General features: G+C 37.2%; 1 protein-coding gene across 7 annotated transcripts in view; it reads right to left on the minus strand.

Moving 5' to 3' along the window:
* LRP1B (LDL receptor related protein 1B) overlaps positions 1-18,208 on the minus strand; it is a 2,480,145-nt gene that overhangs the window by 631,747 nt on the left and 1,830,190 nt on the right. For all 7 annotated transcript variants that reach the window (XM_007494117.3, XM_056797188.1, XM_056797186.1 and 4 more), the window contains 2 exons: positions 17,922-18,046; positions 15,677-16,048 (listed from right to left, as the gene is read on the minus strand). In XM_007494117.3, coding sequence (XP_007494179.2) covers positions 15,677-16,048; positions 17,922-18,046 — 497 coding nt within the window. The remainder of the gene's footprint in view (positions 1-15,676; positions 16,049-17,921; positions 18,047-18,208) is intronic.

Consider the following 18,208-nt stretch of genomic DNA (forward strand, 5'->3'; position numbering starts at 1 on the left):
TCTTTTTTCCCTTTTCCCCTTAAAGGATCAACACCCCTCCTGTTAACAGTACTTCTATCCCAGTACTAAGTCTCTCATACCTATTCAGGATGAGTTCTTGTTTAGCCTCTATCCCAATATTACAGAAATATGGCCTCTATTACTCACCAGGCCTCTCAGATATTAAAAACCATAGTTTATGTCACTATATACACCTGTTCCTGGAGGTATGTTAGTAAATTTTTAACAAGCTTTCTGGGGAAAAAAAAATGAATGACACACTTTTAACTCTAATTTGTATTATTAATATTTTCCCATCACTTTCTTAAGTTTGGAAATTGATAAAATTATAAATCAAGTCCTGATTTGTAGGGTTTGCCAGGTTCCATGGTATATATACTCACATTGAAAGCATAATAATTGGCTCTGTTTAAGCCAGGTACCATTTGTATTTTTGGCCCTCCATTTTACTGCCTCCTGTCTTTCATAAGGGTATTGTACCTCAGCTTCCAGTCCAGATACACACATAATATTTACTACTAGATCTGTTTCAGATTGACTACATGATTGTTAATTCCAAAAGAGCAAAGATTATACCTTAATCTTTGTATATATACTACCATGTTGTGCTTTCAGGAGAAAATTATTAAATATTTATTCAATGTGACTATCTACTTGTTTGATTCTCCTTCTTTTGTTTGTTGGTACACTCTCCTAATATCTAATCGGCTTACCCTAGCTTTCTTCTTGTATCCAGGTGATGGATGTCGCATAATAAGCATTACTTCATTCAATATCTATTTAATAAGACTTTGCTAAACAGGAATGAAAATAGTATTTTAGTTATTATTAGATATATTCCTGAAAAATCTACTTATGATTCAAATAATATATGTAGTATTAATAATAATTCATGATATTTATTGGAATAGAAATATTTACTATACTATTACGACTTCAAGTATCATGGCTATATTCATTTTATCCATTTTGTGATTAATTTAAAACCTAGACCCTTTGCCATGAGATTATTATATTGCCTTCTGTTAATGCATATTCTTCTTATACTGGGTGTCAGACTTTTAATAGTCTAACTGATTTTAACTGGATTTATTGTTCTCTAACATCAGAGAGCAACTAGGTAGTATAGTGGATAGACTGATGAGTCTGGAGTCAGAAAGACCAGAATTCAAATCCTGTATTAGATACTAGGTTTGTGAGTCTAGACAAGTCATTTAACCCTATTTGCCTCAGTTTCCACATCTATAAAATGAGTTGGAGAACAAAATGGAGAACCACTCAAGTATCTTTGCCAAGAAAACCCCAAATGGGGTTCAAAAAGTTGGGCAAGATTGAAACAACTGCAACATTTGAGTAGTCAACTAATCAGTAGAATCTGAAGGCCTTTACAGGCATGAAAACAGCTTATTGAGTTTCAACTGAAATCAGTCTTTTTTTTTTCAGGTGAACAGTATTTAATACTAAAGGTGTCCTAGTATTATTTGATACTAGGAGACATTAAGATGCTTTTTACTCTGGCCCACCACCTCAAAAAAATTCCACTTAGCATTTTAGGTATCTTAGGAGATTCTGTTGCTTAGATTTTGTAAGACAGATAAAGCAAAAGAAATACAAGGGTAGGAAAAAAATCAGGATCTCTGCATTACAAAATTAAAGACACTATATGAAAATTTCCTTCAGCCTCTAAATCTGTAATTTTGTGATCTCATGATGTGAATCAAAATGAATAAATCAGTCTCTGAAAATACTGAATACAAGACTTCAATAATTCACATTAAAATAGCACTCTAGACTAAGTTTAAGTCTTTAGGTTTCATACATCACATCATATTTATGGAAGTTATTACTGAGTGTGCACTACTTCATTATAAATGCTGAAATAGTAGTATACAACAAAGTCAATTAACCTAATCAGTACATGGCATACAGTAATTTACATGTATATAGTAATTTTAAAATTGCTTTAAATTTGAAAGGAAGTGCATTTAACAAGGTTATCTTTTTTATAAACCAGCACTGAAATGAAAACAAAAGTCCTGATGGGCTACAAGATTGTAACAACTGCCTGAGTCCTACTGTGGCCCAGCACAAAAAGCTCCATTAAAATTCAATTAGGTATCTAGTGGTTCTTTGTCTAATGCTTCCTAAAAGTTAATTCAAATGTATTTTGAATGAGGACCCTAAGGATTTTTTGTCAGAAAGACTACAGATTAGTTTTAAGGATATTTGTAAAACATACCTAGAGATATAAATGACACTACCTCAGTATCACATTGTTCCGAATATTCAATAATGGGATAAACAAGAAAATGTTTTGAAAATTGTAAAGCATAAATGAATCATTGAATCATATAATTTGGAACCAGAAGGAATTTTAAAGATAATCTAGTTCACTCCTTGATTTTATAGGTGAGGAAAATAGGACTCAATAAATGGTAAGTGATTTTCCTAAGTTTATACAGCAACTTAATGGCAGAACATGGATTGGAGACCAGACTTCTTGATCCACAGGCCAATGCTCTTTCTGCTATATCATGCTATCAATTCTTCTCACTGGTAATGATATCATTATTCTCATCACCCCTTCAACTGCCTCCATCAGTAGCTGGCCCTAAATATCAAATGTCTGCACCAACTATCTTCTACCTCTTAGTGGTCTCCAATATTATTTTATTTTAATCAGTAAAAATCATTCAAGTAGTAAGCATTTATTAAGGCTTGGATCTGTTTAAGGCACTATAGTAAGCCTTGTCTTTAGAGAAACTAAGGATTCTAGGGGACAGAAAATTAAGGAAAGAGTGAATCCCAGATGTAGGAATGAATAACCAGAACAAAAGTACAGAGATAAGAGGTAGAGGACTATGGATGCACATTCACGGTGCATAAGAAACAATAAATACTTTATACCAATATGGGTGGACTGTAAGGATGTTTAGAGGAGAAATGTTTCAATTGGTATGACAGAGACCAGATTATGAAGAAGTTTAGATAACAAAATGATGTTATTTGATCCTAGAGGTAATAGGAAGGCATTAAAGCTTCAAGAATAGGGAACAACATGGTGGGATGTATACTTTAGGGAAATCAATTTTATATATGTATGGATTAGAATAGGGAATTACAAGGAAAAGAAAATCAAATAGAAGGTAATTTAAGTAGTCCAGAGGAGAAATGATGAGGGCCTGAGTTAAGGTGGTTTTTCTGTGAGTAGAGAGAAGTAAGCAAACCAAGGAGATATTTTAAAGGCACAGTACAGAAGAGTGTTGTCTTAGAGAAAAGAATAATGATGACACAAAGTTTACAAATGTGTTTGACCAAAAGGATGGTGGTAACTTTATGAATAATAGCAGAGTTTGGAAGAAGCGTGCATTTGGGTGCAAAGAAATTCTTTTGGAATTTTTTTAAGTTTAAGGTTCTGATGAATTCCTGATTTTTAATGTCTAATGGGAAGTTTTGAGGAGGAGAAGAAGAGGGAGAAGGAGGAGGAGAAGGAGAAGAAGGAGAAAGGAGGGGAAGGGGAAGAGGAAGGAGGAGAAGAAAGAGAAGAAAGAAGTGATAAATTTTTAAACATAAAGTCCTTTGCTTAGTCACAGAAGAAGAACAAAAATGTGAGTTAATGTAGTTGGGGGTGGCTTTTTGGAAGAGCCAGTCCGTGAAGGATAGTTAAACCTAAAATTGGCTATAAGGAACATGATGAACAATGAGAATAGTAAGTATATTTTAAATTGAAGTGGAATACTAAGGAGAAAACCACTAATGGGACTTGGTGCTCATGGACTGCTAGAGAAAGGAACTATTAAGATAAACTAGCTAGCAACAGAGGTACAATTGAAATACAAATATAACCAATACTGAAGAAAGTCATATGTGGATCATATAATGTCAATTATAACTCATATGTGTCTCTGACATGACACATACTTTTTTGTCCCAAATACTTGTATTCAATTAATTTCTGATTATTTTGATGAATATTATTACATAAGACTTTGAAAATAACATCAGATATAACACAAGGAATTATGAGTTGAAAAATTACTTCATTGTAGCAAATTACATATCTTGAAATTATAATTTTAATGAAATAGCTTATAGATTTCCATGTCAGAAAACTGATACATTGTATTGATGATAATTATTAAAATAACTTGAAAAAGTGAAATTTATACATCAACATCAGGAGATAGAAAGATATTAAAGATATGAAACTATCTTTGGTCTTGTTAATACCACCAAAAAGAAGTCAATCAATAAAACAACAACTAATGGCTAACATGCTTCCTCCTCTAACTTTACAAAATGTAAAGACTAGTTATCAGTATAAGAATAAAGGCTCTTGGAGAGATAGAGTCATGATGGCGGCTTAGAGGCGGCAAAAGTTTAGACTTCTGCAAACCCTTCCTCACCAATCAAAAACACAATGCTTTTAAAGGACTGAAAACCAAATATAACAATGGGACAGAGCTAGGGAACCCTCCTCCAGGACCCAAATTAAAAGGTATGTACCCCAAATAAGTCTGAACTCTAGAACACATGGGTTTAAGGTGAAGAAAGAAGGAAGGTTCCAGGACCCCTCCCCTTCCTACAGCACTGAGCCTCCATTGGTGGCTGGAATCTCTGGATGGGCAAGGGCACTAGTCTGGAGGGAGAACCTTGACTACAAAGCTGTGCCAGGCTCAGGGTTTAGAACACAGGCATCCTAGAGGCATCTAGAGGAGAAACACAAAGCAGGTAGCCCAGTAGCAGCTGAAATTCTCCATCTTGCCACCTCCACCCCCCTTTTCTAGAGGTTTTGGCCTTAGGGCACAGCCAGCTTTGTAGATCAACTCTGCCCTGGCTCAATCTCATCAATAAGGGCAGATAATAAGCTTTCAGAGGACAGGGAAGCTCAATCTCTAACACCCCTCCCCCACAGACTGATCTGAGAGCCTTGCTGACTGAACTCCAAGGGCAAGAGGCTGCAATAAACTACAGGCAATAATCTTGACAACAGGGCAGGAAACCCAGCTCCTTCTCAGCTTCTGCTATTAGGCAGGGAAGGTCAGACTACCTGATCAAACAGCAGAAAAGAGAAGAAGCCCCTTTAGGACAGAACAGCCCAAACTCACAGATCCAGCACAAAATGAGAGGAGCAAGACTATGGGCAACTACGGGGGTGGGGTGTGTGTGGATATGAGTAAACAACAGAGAAAGAAATTACCATTGTGAATTTTACATTTCTTCCATCTCGCTTGGTCTAGCACCCAAGAATGTGCACACCCACACTACACGGGAATGTGCTAGTTAATGACAAATCAGAAATAACTAACTGCCCACCTGGGCTGTCCTAAGCCAAGCTTGAGGCACCATTGGCACTTGTGAGGCACAGGAAGTGATGGAGAAAGCAGCCTCTGGAGTTCACTCACTTCGTATGGACAGGGCTTGGCTCCAGTTCGTTCTAGGAGCTCGAGCAGGGAGGAGGCCCACAGGCAGCTTTCCTTTGGATCAGTCATGTGAGTGAAAGGACTGATTCCCTTCCCCAACTTGGCCTTCTAAGGCCTAAACTCCCTCTGGCTCTGCCAGAAGGTTGAGTTAACCTCTTTCTTTTCCCCCTTCTTTCCTTCTCTCCTTCTCCTTCATTCTTACTCCCATTGTAATTAAACTACTATAAAGCTTCATTATGACTTGAGTGTTTCATTTAGGAATTTCATAAGTGAATTCTTTGGCAACCTTAAATTAATATATGTCAGTCTTTTAAAGTGATTTCAATATCACAGTTTGGCTGACCACGAAAGTTTAACGATCCCCTTCAATAAATTTCCTGAATTTTCTTGCCTTTTACTCTACTTTCTCTTCACTCAGTCAGTCATTTTTAACAGCTAACTCAGCTTAAAGACACAGCTGCTAGAACAGGTGAGTATAAAACACTTCTTCTCTCTTTTCTTTTCTCCTTAAGTTAAATTGGAATCAGCAGGTTTTTTTTTTTTCCTTTTAATCTTAAGGGGAAACTGGGTGACTCAGTGGATTGAGAGCCAGGCCTAGAGATGGAAGGTCCTAGGTTCAAATGTGACCTCAGGTACTTCCCAGCTGTGTGACTCTGATAGCTAGATAGATAGCTAAATATAGTTAGCTGGCCCTTGTTGATTAGCAGCGAGGAAACTCTGGAAAACAGAGCCCTTGCTTTGATCTCTCACAACAAAAACAGCTGGACAACCAGAGTACAAAGCCCATTTTCCTGCTTTCTAGCCTCAATAGCACATGGTCCTAGTAGTTTTAGCCTGAGGGCTAAATAAAGATCTCTGAGGACCTCTCCCATACACACTTTTGAAAAGAAGGAATCTTAGCTCTTTGTTTTTGGCCTTTTCTCTTGTCTCTCAAAATGGGTACTTTTCAAAACAAAGCCTCTGCCCTCAGGCATAGAGCTTTGTCTTGTCTCCTCTCTTACTTGTGACCCCTCCCAGACATTTAAAAAGCCTAACCTAAGAGAAAAGAAAGAAGAATTTACAACAGAATAGACTCTTGGCAGTAGGCAGTAAGGAAAGCCACCTACTGACAAGAGGAAAAAAGTTACCGGAGACTTAATAATTGACTTAAAAAAAATGTGGATACAGCCCAGACATGATTTACTTAAGTATAGGCTTGTGAGCTCCATAACAAAATTTATGAATTTACTAGTTGTTGTTTCTCTAAGATGGCTCTTCCTAGAGAATTTATGGCTATACCTGATCTCGCTGCACTCCTCTTCCTTGGGATTGTAATTGTTAGAGCTGTAATATTATATCTAATGTACTCTAAGAGAGCCCTGGAAGATATCATACATAAGATAGAGAAACAAATAAGGTTATATCAGTCTCCCCCTCAAGACCATGTATCCCAACCAAACCAACACTTGTTCCTTTTATTACTCAACAATTTGTGGGAAAAAATACTTGGTTTGAGCTTATGTAGAAAAGATGGGGGAGTTCATAGATTCTATGCAAAACATTAACAGAGACTTAAGTGCATCCTGCAATAGGAGTGATTTATCTCTCCATTCTGCATCGTTATGAGATTCCATGTCCCATCCTGCCCTACGAAATTTGGCTCCTGATTCTCAAATAGCACCCCCACTCCTAACCAACCCACGCCCTCAACCGGAGGCCCCCTGCCCCCTGTTCCTGCCCCATGTCCCGCACCCTCAGGCCCGCCTAATATTCCTGCCCCCTGTATCGCCCTCTCAGCCACAGTCCCTCCCACCCATGCCCTTTACCTTTCCCTCTCAGCCCTCCCCCCACTCATGCTCTCATCCCCAACTCCCTTGTCCCGATACCCAACCATTCCAATGCTTTCCCTTCTCTTACCTACCTCATTGAAAATAGAGCTAGAAGCCTAGAAACAGGAACACCAGATAATTTGGATAGAAGTTTATTTCCACTGAAGGAAGTACTCACCTTTAATAAAGATGGGAACTTGGTGTCTGTAAGACACTATACACCTTTTAAACATGACGATTTAGAAAAATTCAAGCAAAACATTCCATCATTTGAGGCAGAATCAATATTAATTATAGAAAAATTAGAGAATATATTCAGAACCTTTGACCCCTCTTGGTTGGATGTGGAAAATTTGTTATATACATTTCTGACAAAGAGAGAAAAAAATGTCATCTCTCTAGCTAATCAGAAAAAAGGTAGAGGAGCACACCATTGGCCAACTGTAGATCCACACTGGATCCCCAATGTTGCACAAGATCACACAAAACTAGCCCTGGCCAGAGAAGCATTATTGAAAGCCATTAGAGATTGCTCTGATAGACCTGAAACATGGGAAAAATTTGAACTGCCCTGACAGGAAATTGATGATACCCCCTCCCACTTTATGGGCAGACTTATTGACATAGGAAATATATATATGGACCTTGATTTGACCAGAGAAAAGGACATTAAACTTATACGCAGGCAATTCATTAAGAATTGTTGTTCAGTAGTAAAAGACTACTTTAAAACTAGCTGTCCTAATTGGGACTCTTTGGACCTCGATGAACTGAGGAAAGTAGCAACCTATGTCTATAAAGGTCATGCAAAAAGACTTGAGACACACAATATGTCAGTGGAAGACTTAAAAAAAGAAATTGAAATGTTAAAGGAACAATCGAAAAATAAGGGAGAGATTATAGCCCCTTTGCAGCAATCCACAGATAAATCATTAACATGCCTTTTCTGTGGGAAGAGAGGCCATGCAATGATGATCTGTAGGAGCTAGCTATGGGAAAAAAGAAATAATAACAACTTTAGGAATAATAACTATAGGAACCGTAATGCCAATCAAAATAATGACAGTGTTCCAAATGCGGAAAATGATGATACCCAACACAATGCCCAGCAACAATATATATTGTTGGAGCTCAACCATGCTACACTCAGGGTGAATAGCCCCAACAGTGTGGAGGATGCCAAAAAACTGCCCACGCATCTTTATGAAGGTGTGAAGGGGGGGTGAGGGCCTTAGAATCAAAGAATGAAACCTTTGATTTTCCAGACCATGATATTTTAATGCCAATAATCCCTATACATTCCCCCACACCAAACAGTAAGGAACCTCATGTCACTTTAAAGGTGGGAAATTCATACTATGATTGTCTTTTGGACACTGGAGCATCTTGGTCAGTTTTGGTAAGCAAACCAGATAGAAAATGTGATTCTATTGGCTCCCTAAATGTAGTAGGTGTATCAGGAACACCGTTAAAGGTCCTACAACTTTCTTCTCGCATGGTATGCGTGGGACCCCTAACTGTTGAACATTCTTTTCTTTTAATGCCTAAAGAGATTTACTATGCAAATTACAAGCCACAATAATGTGTGCCCCAGATGGCTCTATGTCCTTAGAACAGTGGTTCTCAACCTTTCTAATGCCGTGACCCTGCAATACAGTTCCTCATGTTGCAGTGGCCCCAAACCAAAAAAATATTTTGGTGGTTACTTCAAAACTGTAATTTTGCTACAGTTATTATTTGGAATGTAAATACCTGATATGCATTATGTATTCTCATTGCTACAAATTAAGAGGTTGAGAACCGCTGCCTTAGAAGTGCCAGAGGAATCCTTAAATTTACTCCCTGTACTTCTCTCAGAGAGCCAGGAGGCAAAAGAGCCTCCCACCTTTGAAATACCTGCAGATATACCGGAGTCTCCTTGGGCCACATCTTCTACTGATGTAGGTTTACTTAAATCAGCTGTTCCTGTGCAAATAAAAACTAAATCCAGCCCACCTCCTTCCATTCCTCAGTATCCTCTCTCCAAAGAGGCAACAGAAGGCATTACCCCAATAATAAACTCATTAATTGACCAGGGAATAATATTCTCTTGTAAATCTGAATACAACACACCCATCCTACCCATTAAAAAACCAAAAAGGGGACCCAATGGCAAGCACCTCTATAGATTTGTACAGGATTTGAGGACTGTGAACAATCACGTTATAAAAAGACACTCCGTAGTTTCCAACATCAATACTTTTATTTCCTCTATTCCTAGCAAAGCTACATACTTTATAGTAGTGGACTTGTGCTCAGCTTTCTTTTCTATACCCATACATGAGAACTCCAGGCATATTTTCGCTTTCACCTGGAATGGCTCCAAATTCTCCTGGAGTCATTTGCCACAGTGTTATGTAGAGAGCTCGAGCTTATTTGTACAAATTTTGAGCCAAGATACAGATAATATAAAATTTAAAAACAGCAAATTAATAAAATACGTAGATGATCTACTCTTGGCTTCAACAGATGCAGAAGTACGTCAGGAAGATAGCAAGCACCTTCTTTTGGAATTGTTCAAAAGAGGTCATAAGATCTTGAAGGATAAATTTCAGTGGTGTCTCCCCAATGTAGAATATTTGGGGTTCATTATGACAGCTGGTGCCCATTCTATTTCTCCTAAGCGATTTTAAAATATTCAAAAATTGAGTGTTCTTACCATTAAGAAACAGTTAAGAGCAATTCTGGGAGCAACAGGGTTTTACAGACAATGGATCCCTTGCTATGGGGAAATTACCAAGCCCTTTATAGCACTAGCTATCCTGTCTGCCCATGCTCTAGGCATCCCATATTACAAGCCATTTACTTTGTATGTACATGAGCGAAGAGGAGAGGCTTCAGGTGTTTGAACTCAAGACTTTGGGGCCTTCTCAGTGCCCAGTTGCTTATTATTCAGCCCAGCTGGACCCAATAGTTTCAAGAGCACCACCATGTCTTAGAGACGTGGCTGCTACCACCTTACTAGTGACAAAAACCATTGATCTAGTATTAGGATGCCCGTTAACAATTATGTGCCCACATGAGGTAGAAACATTGTTGCTAAGACAGAGAACACAGGCATTTTCTTATCAGGGAATTACAAGGTATGAAATAACCTTTCTAAACAATGAAAATATTACTCTAAAATGCTGTACAACCCTTAACCCTGCCACCTTGCTTCCAGATTTACCAAGTTCAGGAGAACCATTACACAGTTGTAAAACAATAGTGTCCATAGCAGAAAAGCCTCAAGAAAATCTCTTGGACACTCCTTTAAACAACTCAGATCTGGTCTTATTTACTGATGGTTCTTTTATGAGAGATGGCATACACATACACTGGAGCTGCTGTAGTCACAGAATTTGCCACTGAGTGGTCAGCTTCACTGCCCTCTAACATTAGCGCTCAAGGGGCAGAACTCATAGCTCTGAAACATGCCTGTATAATTGCCAAGGGTAAAAAGGCAACAATTTATATGGATTCTAGATATGCTTTTGGCATTTGTCACTCAGTCGGGATGCTATGACTCCAGAGAGGATTTTTAACTTCCGCTGGAAAATCCATAGCTAATGCAGGAATTATTAATGAAGTTTTTTTCTACTTTCTACAACCCTAGCTGTAGTTCATTGCTCTGCCCATACAGGTGGCACTGACCCTGTCTCTAAGGGAAATGACTGAGCAGATGCTGCTGCAAAGCTAGCAGCCATAGAAGGACCTGAATTATTTTTAACATTAACAACCACTGATGACTTAAATTTATCACTTTCCTATAATGAAAAGGAAAAATGGAAACAAAAATTCAAAGCAAAACAGATCAATGGAGTATGGGTGTCATCTGAAGGAAAACCTCTGCTCCCTAGACGTTTCTATCACGAAATTTGCCAATCTGTTCATAATAATGGCCACTTTGGTACCCAGGGCATCATGGACTCTGTTAAGATGGTATGGATAGCTCCTGGTATAACTACCATAGCCTCTAAAGTATATTCAGCCTGCTCTACCTGCCAGGCGTATAACCAATAAGCCTTTCATGGAAAAACCTTTGGTGGGTGTTCTCTGGCTTATACACCTTTTGAGCACCTGCAGATAGATTTTATAACAATGCCCAAGGTTGGACAATATAAATTTTGTCTAGTTATAGTAGACCAACTGACCAGATGGCCAGAAGCATTTCCTACAGCCCAAGCCACAGCGGCTTTTGTTGCTTAGGTGCTTTTAAAAGAAATTATTTCTCGCTTTGGCCTGTCAGCACGTATTGATTCTGATAGGGGAAGTCATTTTACTGATTCTGTTCTAAATCAGATCTATTCTTTCTTGGGGATAATTCCCAAATTCCATGTTCCATATCATCCCCAGAGCTCAGGCCAAGCTGAAAGGATAAATAAAGAACTTAAAACTATGATTGGTAAATTATGCACTGAGACCCATTTAAAATGGCCTGAAATTCTCCCTCTGACCCTATTTTGTCTTAGAAGCAGATCTAAAGGAGATCTACACATCTCACCATTTGAGATGCTTTTTGGACACCCACCTATACAGGCTAAGCCTTTCTCCCCAGCATATACATCGCTATTAGGGGGAGATACTACTATTGCTTCCTTTATACAGGAATTACAGCACAAACTGCGTGAACTACATGAATCTGGAGCTGCAGTACAAGCCAGACCACTAGACTTCTCACTTCATGACCTGAACCTAGGAGACAATGTCTATATAAAGAATTTCCAGCTTAAAGGTTGGAGACTCTTGGATTCATTGCTCACATGTAAAGAGACATCTTCTATTGGGACTGATCGACTGTATCCTATACATGCATTGGAGATAATTACCCATTGATGAGTGAATGTTGTGCTGTTTTGTTTTGTTTTGTTTTTAACACATTGAATAACTGAATTTATTTTTTCCCTTTTCTCTTTCTCCTTATTTTATTATTTTTTCTTTTTTTATTAAAATATTTTATTTTCCCTTTTCTCATTTCTATGTACTCAAGGTACATACAATCAATATTAATTTTTATTCTACAATAATATTAGTTTAAATATATATACTTGCTATATTATTAATACATACCCAAATAGCTTTGGATTGTGGGAACCTGCCATGTATTGATAATTGTTATGGGACTATGATTAATGTTTGTGTTTGATTCTAGGAAATGGGATCAAAAAGGAGCACAGAGATAACCTGAATAGGGCCAAAAGAGTTCACAGGTCTACAAATCAAAAAACAATTCATGTAGGATTGATGCACTTCTAAGCCAATACTAAGGACTTGAACTGAGCGTGAGACTTGAGGTTGCAACACTTGACATATGTTAAGACGTAGGCCTTCCTTGTATCCATACTCTTCGTGAAAATACTTACAGACAAGTACCAAAGGTTGGCTATCATCCTGGCTCCCTCTATCCCTGAGAATGAATGTAAAGTCAGACCATGGAATGACACTTCCCTATTAAAATAAAAATCTGGTCCTTTTCTCTCTCCTATAGTATGGCAACTTTCTGTAGCCTTGGCTACAAATGGGTAAGTGAAATATTATGGCATTCTGTCCTACAGACTTGTTGGATTAGAAATTATTTAACTGGACCCTAATACAGGGGCCTGTAAGAAATTTATTTTTGCTTTCTCAAAATTTTGTATACATAGATTTTTTGATATTTTGATACTGATTTTGAATTCTTCTTTAAAATACATATATACATATATGTATATATAAAGGGTTTAATTTTTCTTTCATTAATTTTTTCTCTTCTTTTATTTTTTTGTTTTTGATTTTGTTTTCATTTTTGTTTTTTTCTTTTGAATTAACTCACACACACCCATAACTAAACCTTGCATCCTCAGCTGGACTGGGTGTTTTTTTTTTTCCAACACTTTCTTCAGGGGGGTTTGTATTTTCATAAGATCCAAGATTTAAATTTTGTTCGAGATAGATCTTCAGAGAAGAAGCTTGCTAACTAACTGAATCCAGAGAATGAACTGTTTTCAGAAAGATACCTAGACCCTTACACTATCCAGAATGAACCTTGGGGTGCGGTAGATTGAACATTTATTTTGAATGTACACTCTTATGCCAAAGGGGACAGCCCCCTAATTGGCTTTTGTCAATGCACCAAGCAAAACATTGGTTTTTCTCCCTCTCCCTCTCCTCTATTTCCCCTTATCTACAACTATTGTAGTTTTCCTCTTAGAGGGTAAAATTTTGTATACACCTGCAGTTAGAATTTTGGGGGGTGCAGGATGCTTATGTTTAGTGATTTATTGGGGAGACTAGTCCCCCAATCATCATGAGGGGGGATTGTAATTTTAAATTTCTTCCATCTTGCTTGGTCTACCACCCAAGAATGTGCACACCCACATTACACGGGCATGTAATAGTTAATGACAAATCAGAAATAACTAATTGCCCCCCTAGGCCATCCTAAGACAAGCTTGAGCCACCATTTGCACATGTGAGGCACAGGAAGTGAGGTAGAGAACAGCCTCTGGAGTTCGCTCATTTCGTGTGAACAGGGCTAGGCACCAGTTTGTTCTAGGAGCTCGAGCAGGGAGGAGGCCCACAGGCAGCTTTCCTTTGGATTAGTCACTTGAGTGAAAGGCCTGATTCCCTTCCCTGCCTTGGCCATCCAAGGCCTAAAATCCCTCTGCCTCTGCCAGAAGGTTGAGTTAACCTTTTTTCTTTTCCCCTTCTTTCCTTCTCTCCCTCTCCTTCTTTCTTACTCCCATTGTAATTAAACTACTATAAAGCTTCATTCTGACTTGAGTGTTTCATTTAGGAATATCATAAATGAATTCCTTGGTGACCTTAATTTAATATATATCAGTCTTTTAAAGTGATTTCAATATCTCACCATCAACAGCTTCTATCAAGGCATTGAACTAAGAGCAAATGAAACAGAGGAGAATCAAGGAACACCAAGTAAAAACACAGAAACTCCAGCAAAATGTATACTGACTTTGGAAGAATTAAAAATACAATTCAAAAAACAATTATGAGAAGCTGAAGACAACTGGGAAAAGAACTTAAAAAGCCAAAAAAATAATCTGGAAACAGAAAATAGTGTCTTGAAAGCCAAAAGAATAAAGGTTCTTGTTCCTGAAGAAGATAATGGGGCACCAGAAGGAATTCAGGAGCAATATTTAAACACCTTAACCATTTCACAGATGTCTGAAAGATATAATAAATGTTTAAAATTCCATTATACTTACTGCTTGTTGATTATCAAATAGTAGTTGACACTGTCGAATAAAATGCTGCCTTTTCCAATAAAGTCCCTCCCATCCATACATCAAAATTATTCAAGAATTATTAATAGAAATAATACTGTTAAAGTATTATATTGTCCACATTAGAACCTTGAATAAAATGAAGAGATGTAGAAATGCACACCCAAAATATTCCTCACCTTGTTGGAGGAAAACCAACAAAGTTTCAAAGTGGAAGGAATTCTCTGTGGGTGGTGATGTCCTCTAGGTATTCCTGTTTGCAGCTGACATAGCTTTAGCTACATAATGTCCTAGAACATTTCAGGACTTTCAGAAAGGGAAATGTAACCAACAAAAGAGTCTGACAACACCACAAAGAAAGAATCCAATGTATGAAGGTTGTTGATTGTCCAAATGATGGCATCTATAACCTACAGAACATACCATTGTGTGTATATTTGGTATGCATAGTATAGTTGAACAAGGCACTCATATCAGGGTTAAATGTAAGGAGGAGAGCAGAGTGGATTGCCTCTGAAAAACTTCAAAGCTTCTTTAATGACACTAAGCATCTCATGGAAACAAAGACCTGTGCTTTTAATACCAATATCCTATTGGTGTTACCATTTCTTAGGGGGCATGTAATACAATACTGCCCAAAAGAATTGAAAATTATTTTCCAATGGATGACAACACACAGAGGGTCATAATGGGTTTGAATAGACTATAACATATAACCAAGGAAGAAATACAAACAAATATTGGAGTAAAGGATACTATCTGGGAGGATAAGCTGGCCACATATTAAGAGTGAGAAATAACAAATAGAGCATGTCACTGGTACCCTTGAGATGTCAGGAAAGGTTGAAGAAAAACTGCTGATAGCATATTGGGTATACTCTTTGTGATGAAATTATTCAGGGACATGAATAAGAACTACAGAAAATGAGCAGGTGAGAATGGGCTATTTTCTGAATTATCTCAATTAATTATCCTAAATCTATGAGTTCATACATCCATTTGTATATTGAAGAGTTTGTTTTGATGTTGTACATATGGTCTCATTCATTTAGGAATATAGAATATAGGAAAATGTTTTGGTTTCAAGCAATTATCCCTCAACTGAAAGCTTGATGCCCATACTGATTTTTACTTTTTATAATAATGATATATCTCATTCAGGAAAAAGTTTCTAATATTTAAATAAAATATTCTTACTCACTTTCAACAATTACTTGTCTGCCTTCCCAGTTGTCCTTAATTAGCTGTATGTTTCCAAAATGTGCATCACTGTAGAAGATTCGGTTGGTCCCCTTTCTTCTCAAGCTGTAGTCAAAAGCCAAAGCTATCACATTCTTGAAGTAATTTGAATTTTCATATGGTCTAACAGGTGAGTTTAAATTGGTCTCATCAGAAAGATGTATACTTTTTAATATTGTCCTCCCTGAATACAGTAAATAACCTTCATGTCTTAGGCAGGTAATTCCATCATCTGCAAGATATCCATGTGCACAGGCACATGTTCTCTGAGAATTTCCACGATATAAACAAAGTTGCTGACAACCACCATTGTCCTTGGCACATACATTGGTACCTAATGGAAGATATGGAGAGAAAAAAAAAATTTTTTTTAAAGTCAATATAAAGGCTTGTCAGAAATTCAAATAAAACTAGATTACTGTTTCTTATAATGAACAGAATTTTCTTTTTGATTAGACATGTTATAACTATTGAGTCTAACTATGTGTCAATAACAATCTTCATCGGTTTGCAATGGCATTAAAACAAGATTAATTTTTATTATTTTTGAATCAGGAGGCTCTAAGACTATAAATTGCAAATGGCGGTAGTAGAGGCAACTTCCTCTTTAAAGAGTTCCTATTCCAATAAAGTCACAATTCTAGAGTCCCTATCCTTACTTCAATAATATGTAAAGCTTTCTAACATTGAAATCACACATCAACAAAATGAAATAAGGAGTAATTATACTCCAGGACCTTCAACTCAGAACATTATTATTTCTTTCTTACAGGGTGAGAAAAGTAGAATGCGTATAAATTCCTGAGTATATATTATACTATATAATAATATAAGATAAATATATGCTAGTGATGATGAACCTTTGATACATGGAGTACTGGGCCACACCCTCAATAACCCCCCAGACCTAGAGTTGTACCTGACCCCTCCCCCAAAGACCATGTGTCATGCCCCTTTCCCCTGCTAGGTGCCAGGTGCACCCCCACCACCACACACAGAGGAAGGAAAATGTGCTCCCATTGTGCTACTGGGCAGAGGAGTGGGTGAAGTGAGGAATGTCCTCAGCAAGTGTACAGAAGGAGAGGAGGGATCACCCCAGTGCTCCATTCCCCTCCAGCTCTGCCACCTGTGAATTGCCCACCTTACCCACTGTGTATCCCATTGGGCTGCTGAGTGGAGAGGTGGGTTTTATAAGAAAATGTTGTCAGGTATGGTGGGAGAGGAGGGAGGGGAGCAGCTCCACCTGAGTCCCTCTGCTTTTCTAGTAATGAATTTGGGGGAGGGTGCAGCCAAATGCTCACAGAGAATGCTCTGTTCGTCATCTTTGGGACTCATGTCAGAGGTTTGCCATCACTGATATATACTATATTACATTATACTATAAGATATATAGGGAATATCTAGAATGTATTATTCTTAACATGAATGATAATGATACAAAGAACTTATATAATATTTTAAGATCTACCAAGTACTTTATAATAATCTTTGGAGGTGAATATTATTATTTTCCATATTTTATAGATGAGGAAACTGAGGAAGACTGAACCTAAGGAATTGACTGAATTTTATACAGCCAGTTCAGTTTTTGAGGCTAGATATGAATTCAGTTCTTTGTGACTCCAATTCCAGCATTCTTTTTATTCTACCATTTATCTCAATATAAATTCATTCTAAACCATTATTTTTCATAACTATTAAATCAGGTTAATTAAAGAAAAAGAAAATCTATTTTGCTTAAAGAAAAACTTCAAAACCAATTACATAAGAAAAATATATTTTGTTTTGTTTTAAGATAGCTATATCCTTTGAAAGGGTATTATTATGGCTTGATAGGGCATTTAGGCTTATTCATTTCAATTCAACAAAGTTTATTAAGTACCTACTAGGTACAGAATATTATCTATGAGAGATACCGTGGACATGTAGCATTTGTATCTTTTTTTCTATAAGATAGTCATGTGAATATATAATTTATTGCACATGTATTTTCATATACATGTGAATTCAGCAGTATATACATGGCTTTGGGAGTATAATATCTATGCATATTTTCAAACAAGTTTGATTTTCATTCTTAATATTTACAATTTGGTCTGGAAGGTTTTAGATATGTAAGATGTATGTATAGCTTTTTGTATACAAATATATAAATATAAACATAAGGCAATATAAAATATTTTGTATGATCATTGAGAATTGCTCACCTTTCTCTCTTACTCGATTAAAGACTTTGACTTCCTTCAGGTTGACTCCAAGGCCAGTTCGCATGGTCACTGCATCTGTGGCATCATTTTTGTGACCTCTCCGGATAGAACCATTTGCATGTGCTCTGTCAGAAAGTTCAAGATGCCTGATCAACAATCTTCAACTAATTAAAATCAATCCAGTCATTAAACTGAAGCCAACAGATGGCCAAACAGAAGGCAAAGAAAGCAACTCTAGTATATGACATTGATATGCTTTAGCTTTGAATATCAAAAGTACCTTTTCT

The sequence above is a fragment of the Monodelphis domestica genome, chromosome 4, assembly GCF_027887165.1.
Source record: "Monodelphis domestica isolate mMonDom1 chromosome 4, mMonDom1.pri, whole genome shotgun sequence".
In the NCBI taxonomy this organism is placed as follows: domain Eukaryota; kingdom Metazoa; phylum Chordata; class Mammalia; order Didelphimorphia; family Didelphidae; genus Monodelphis; species Monodelphis domestica.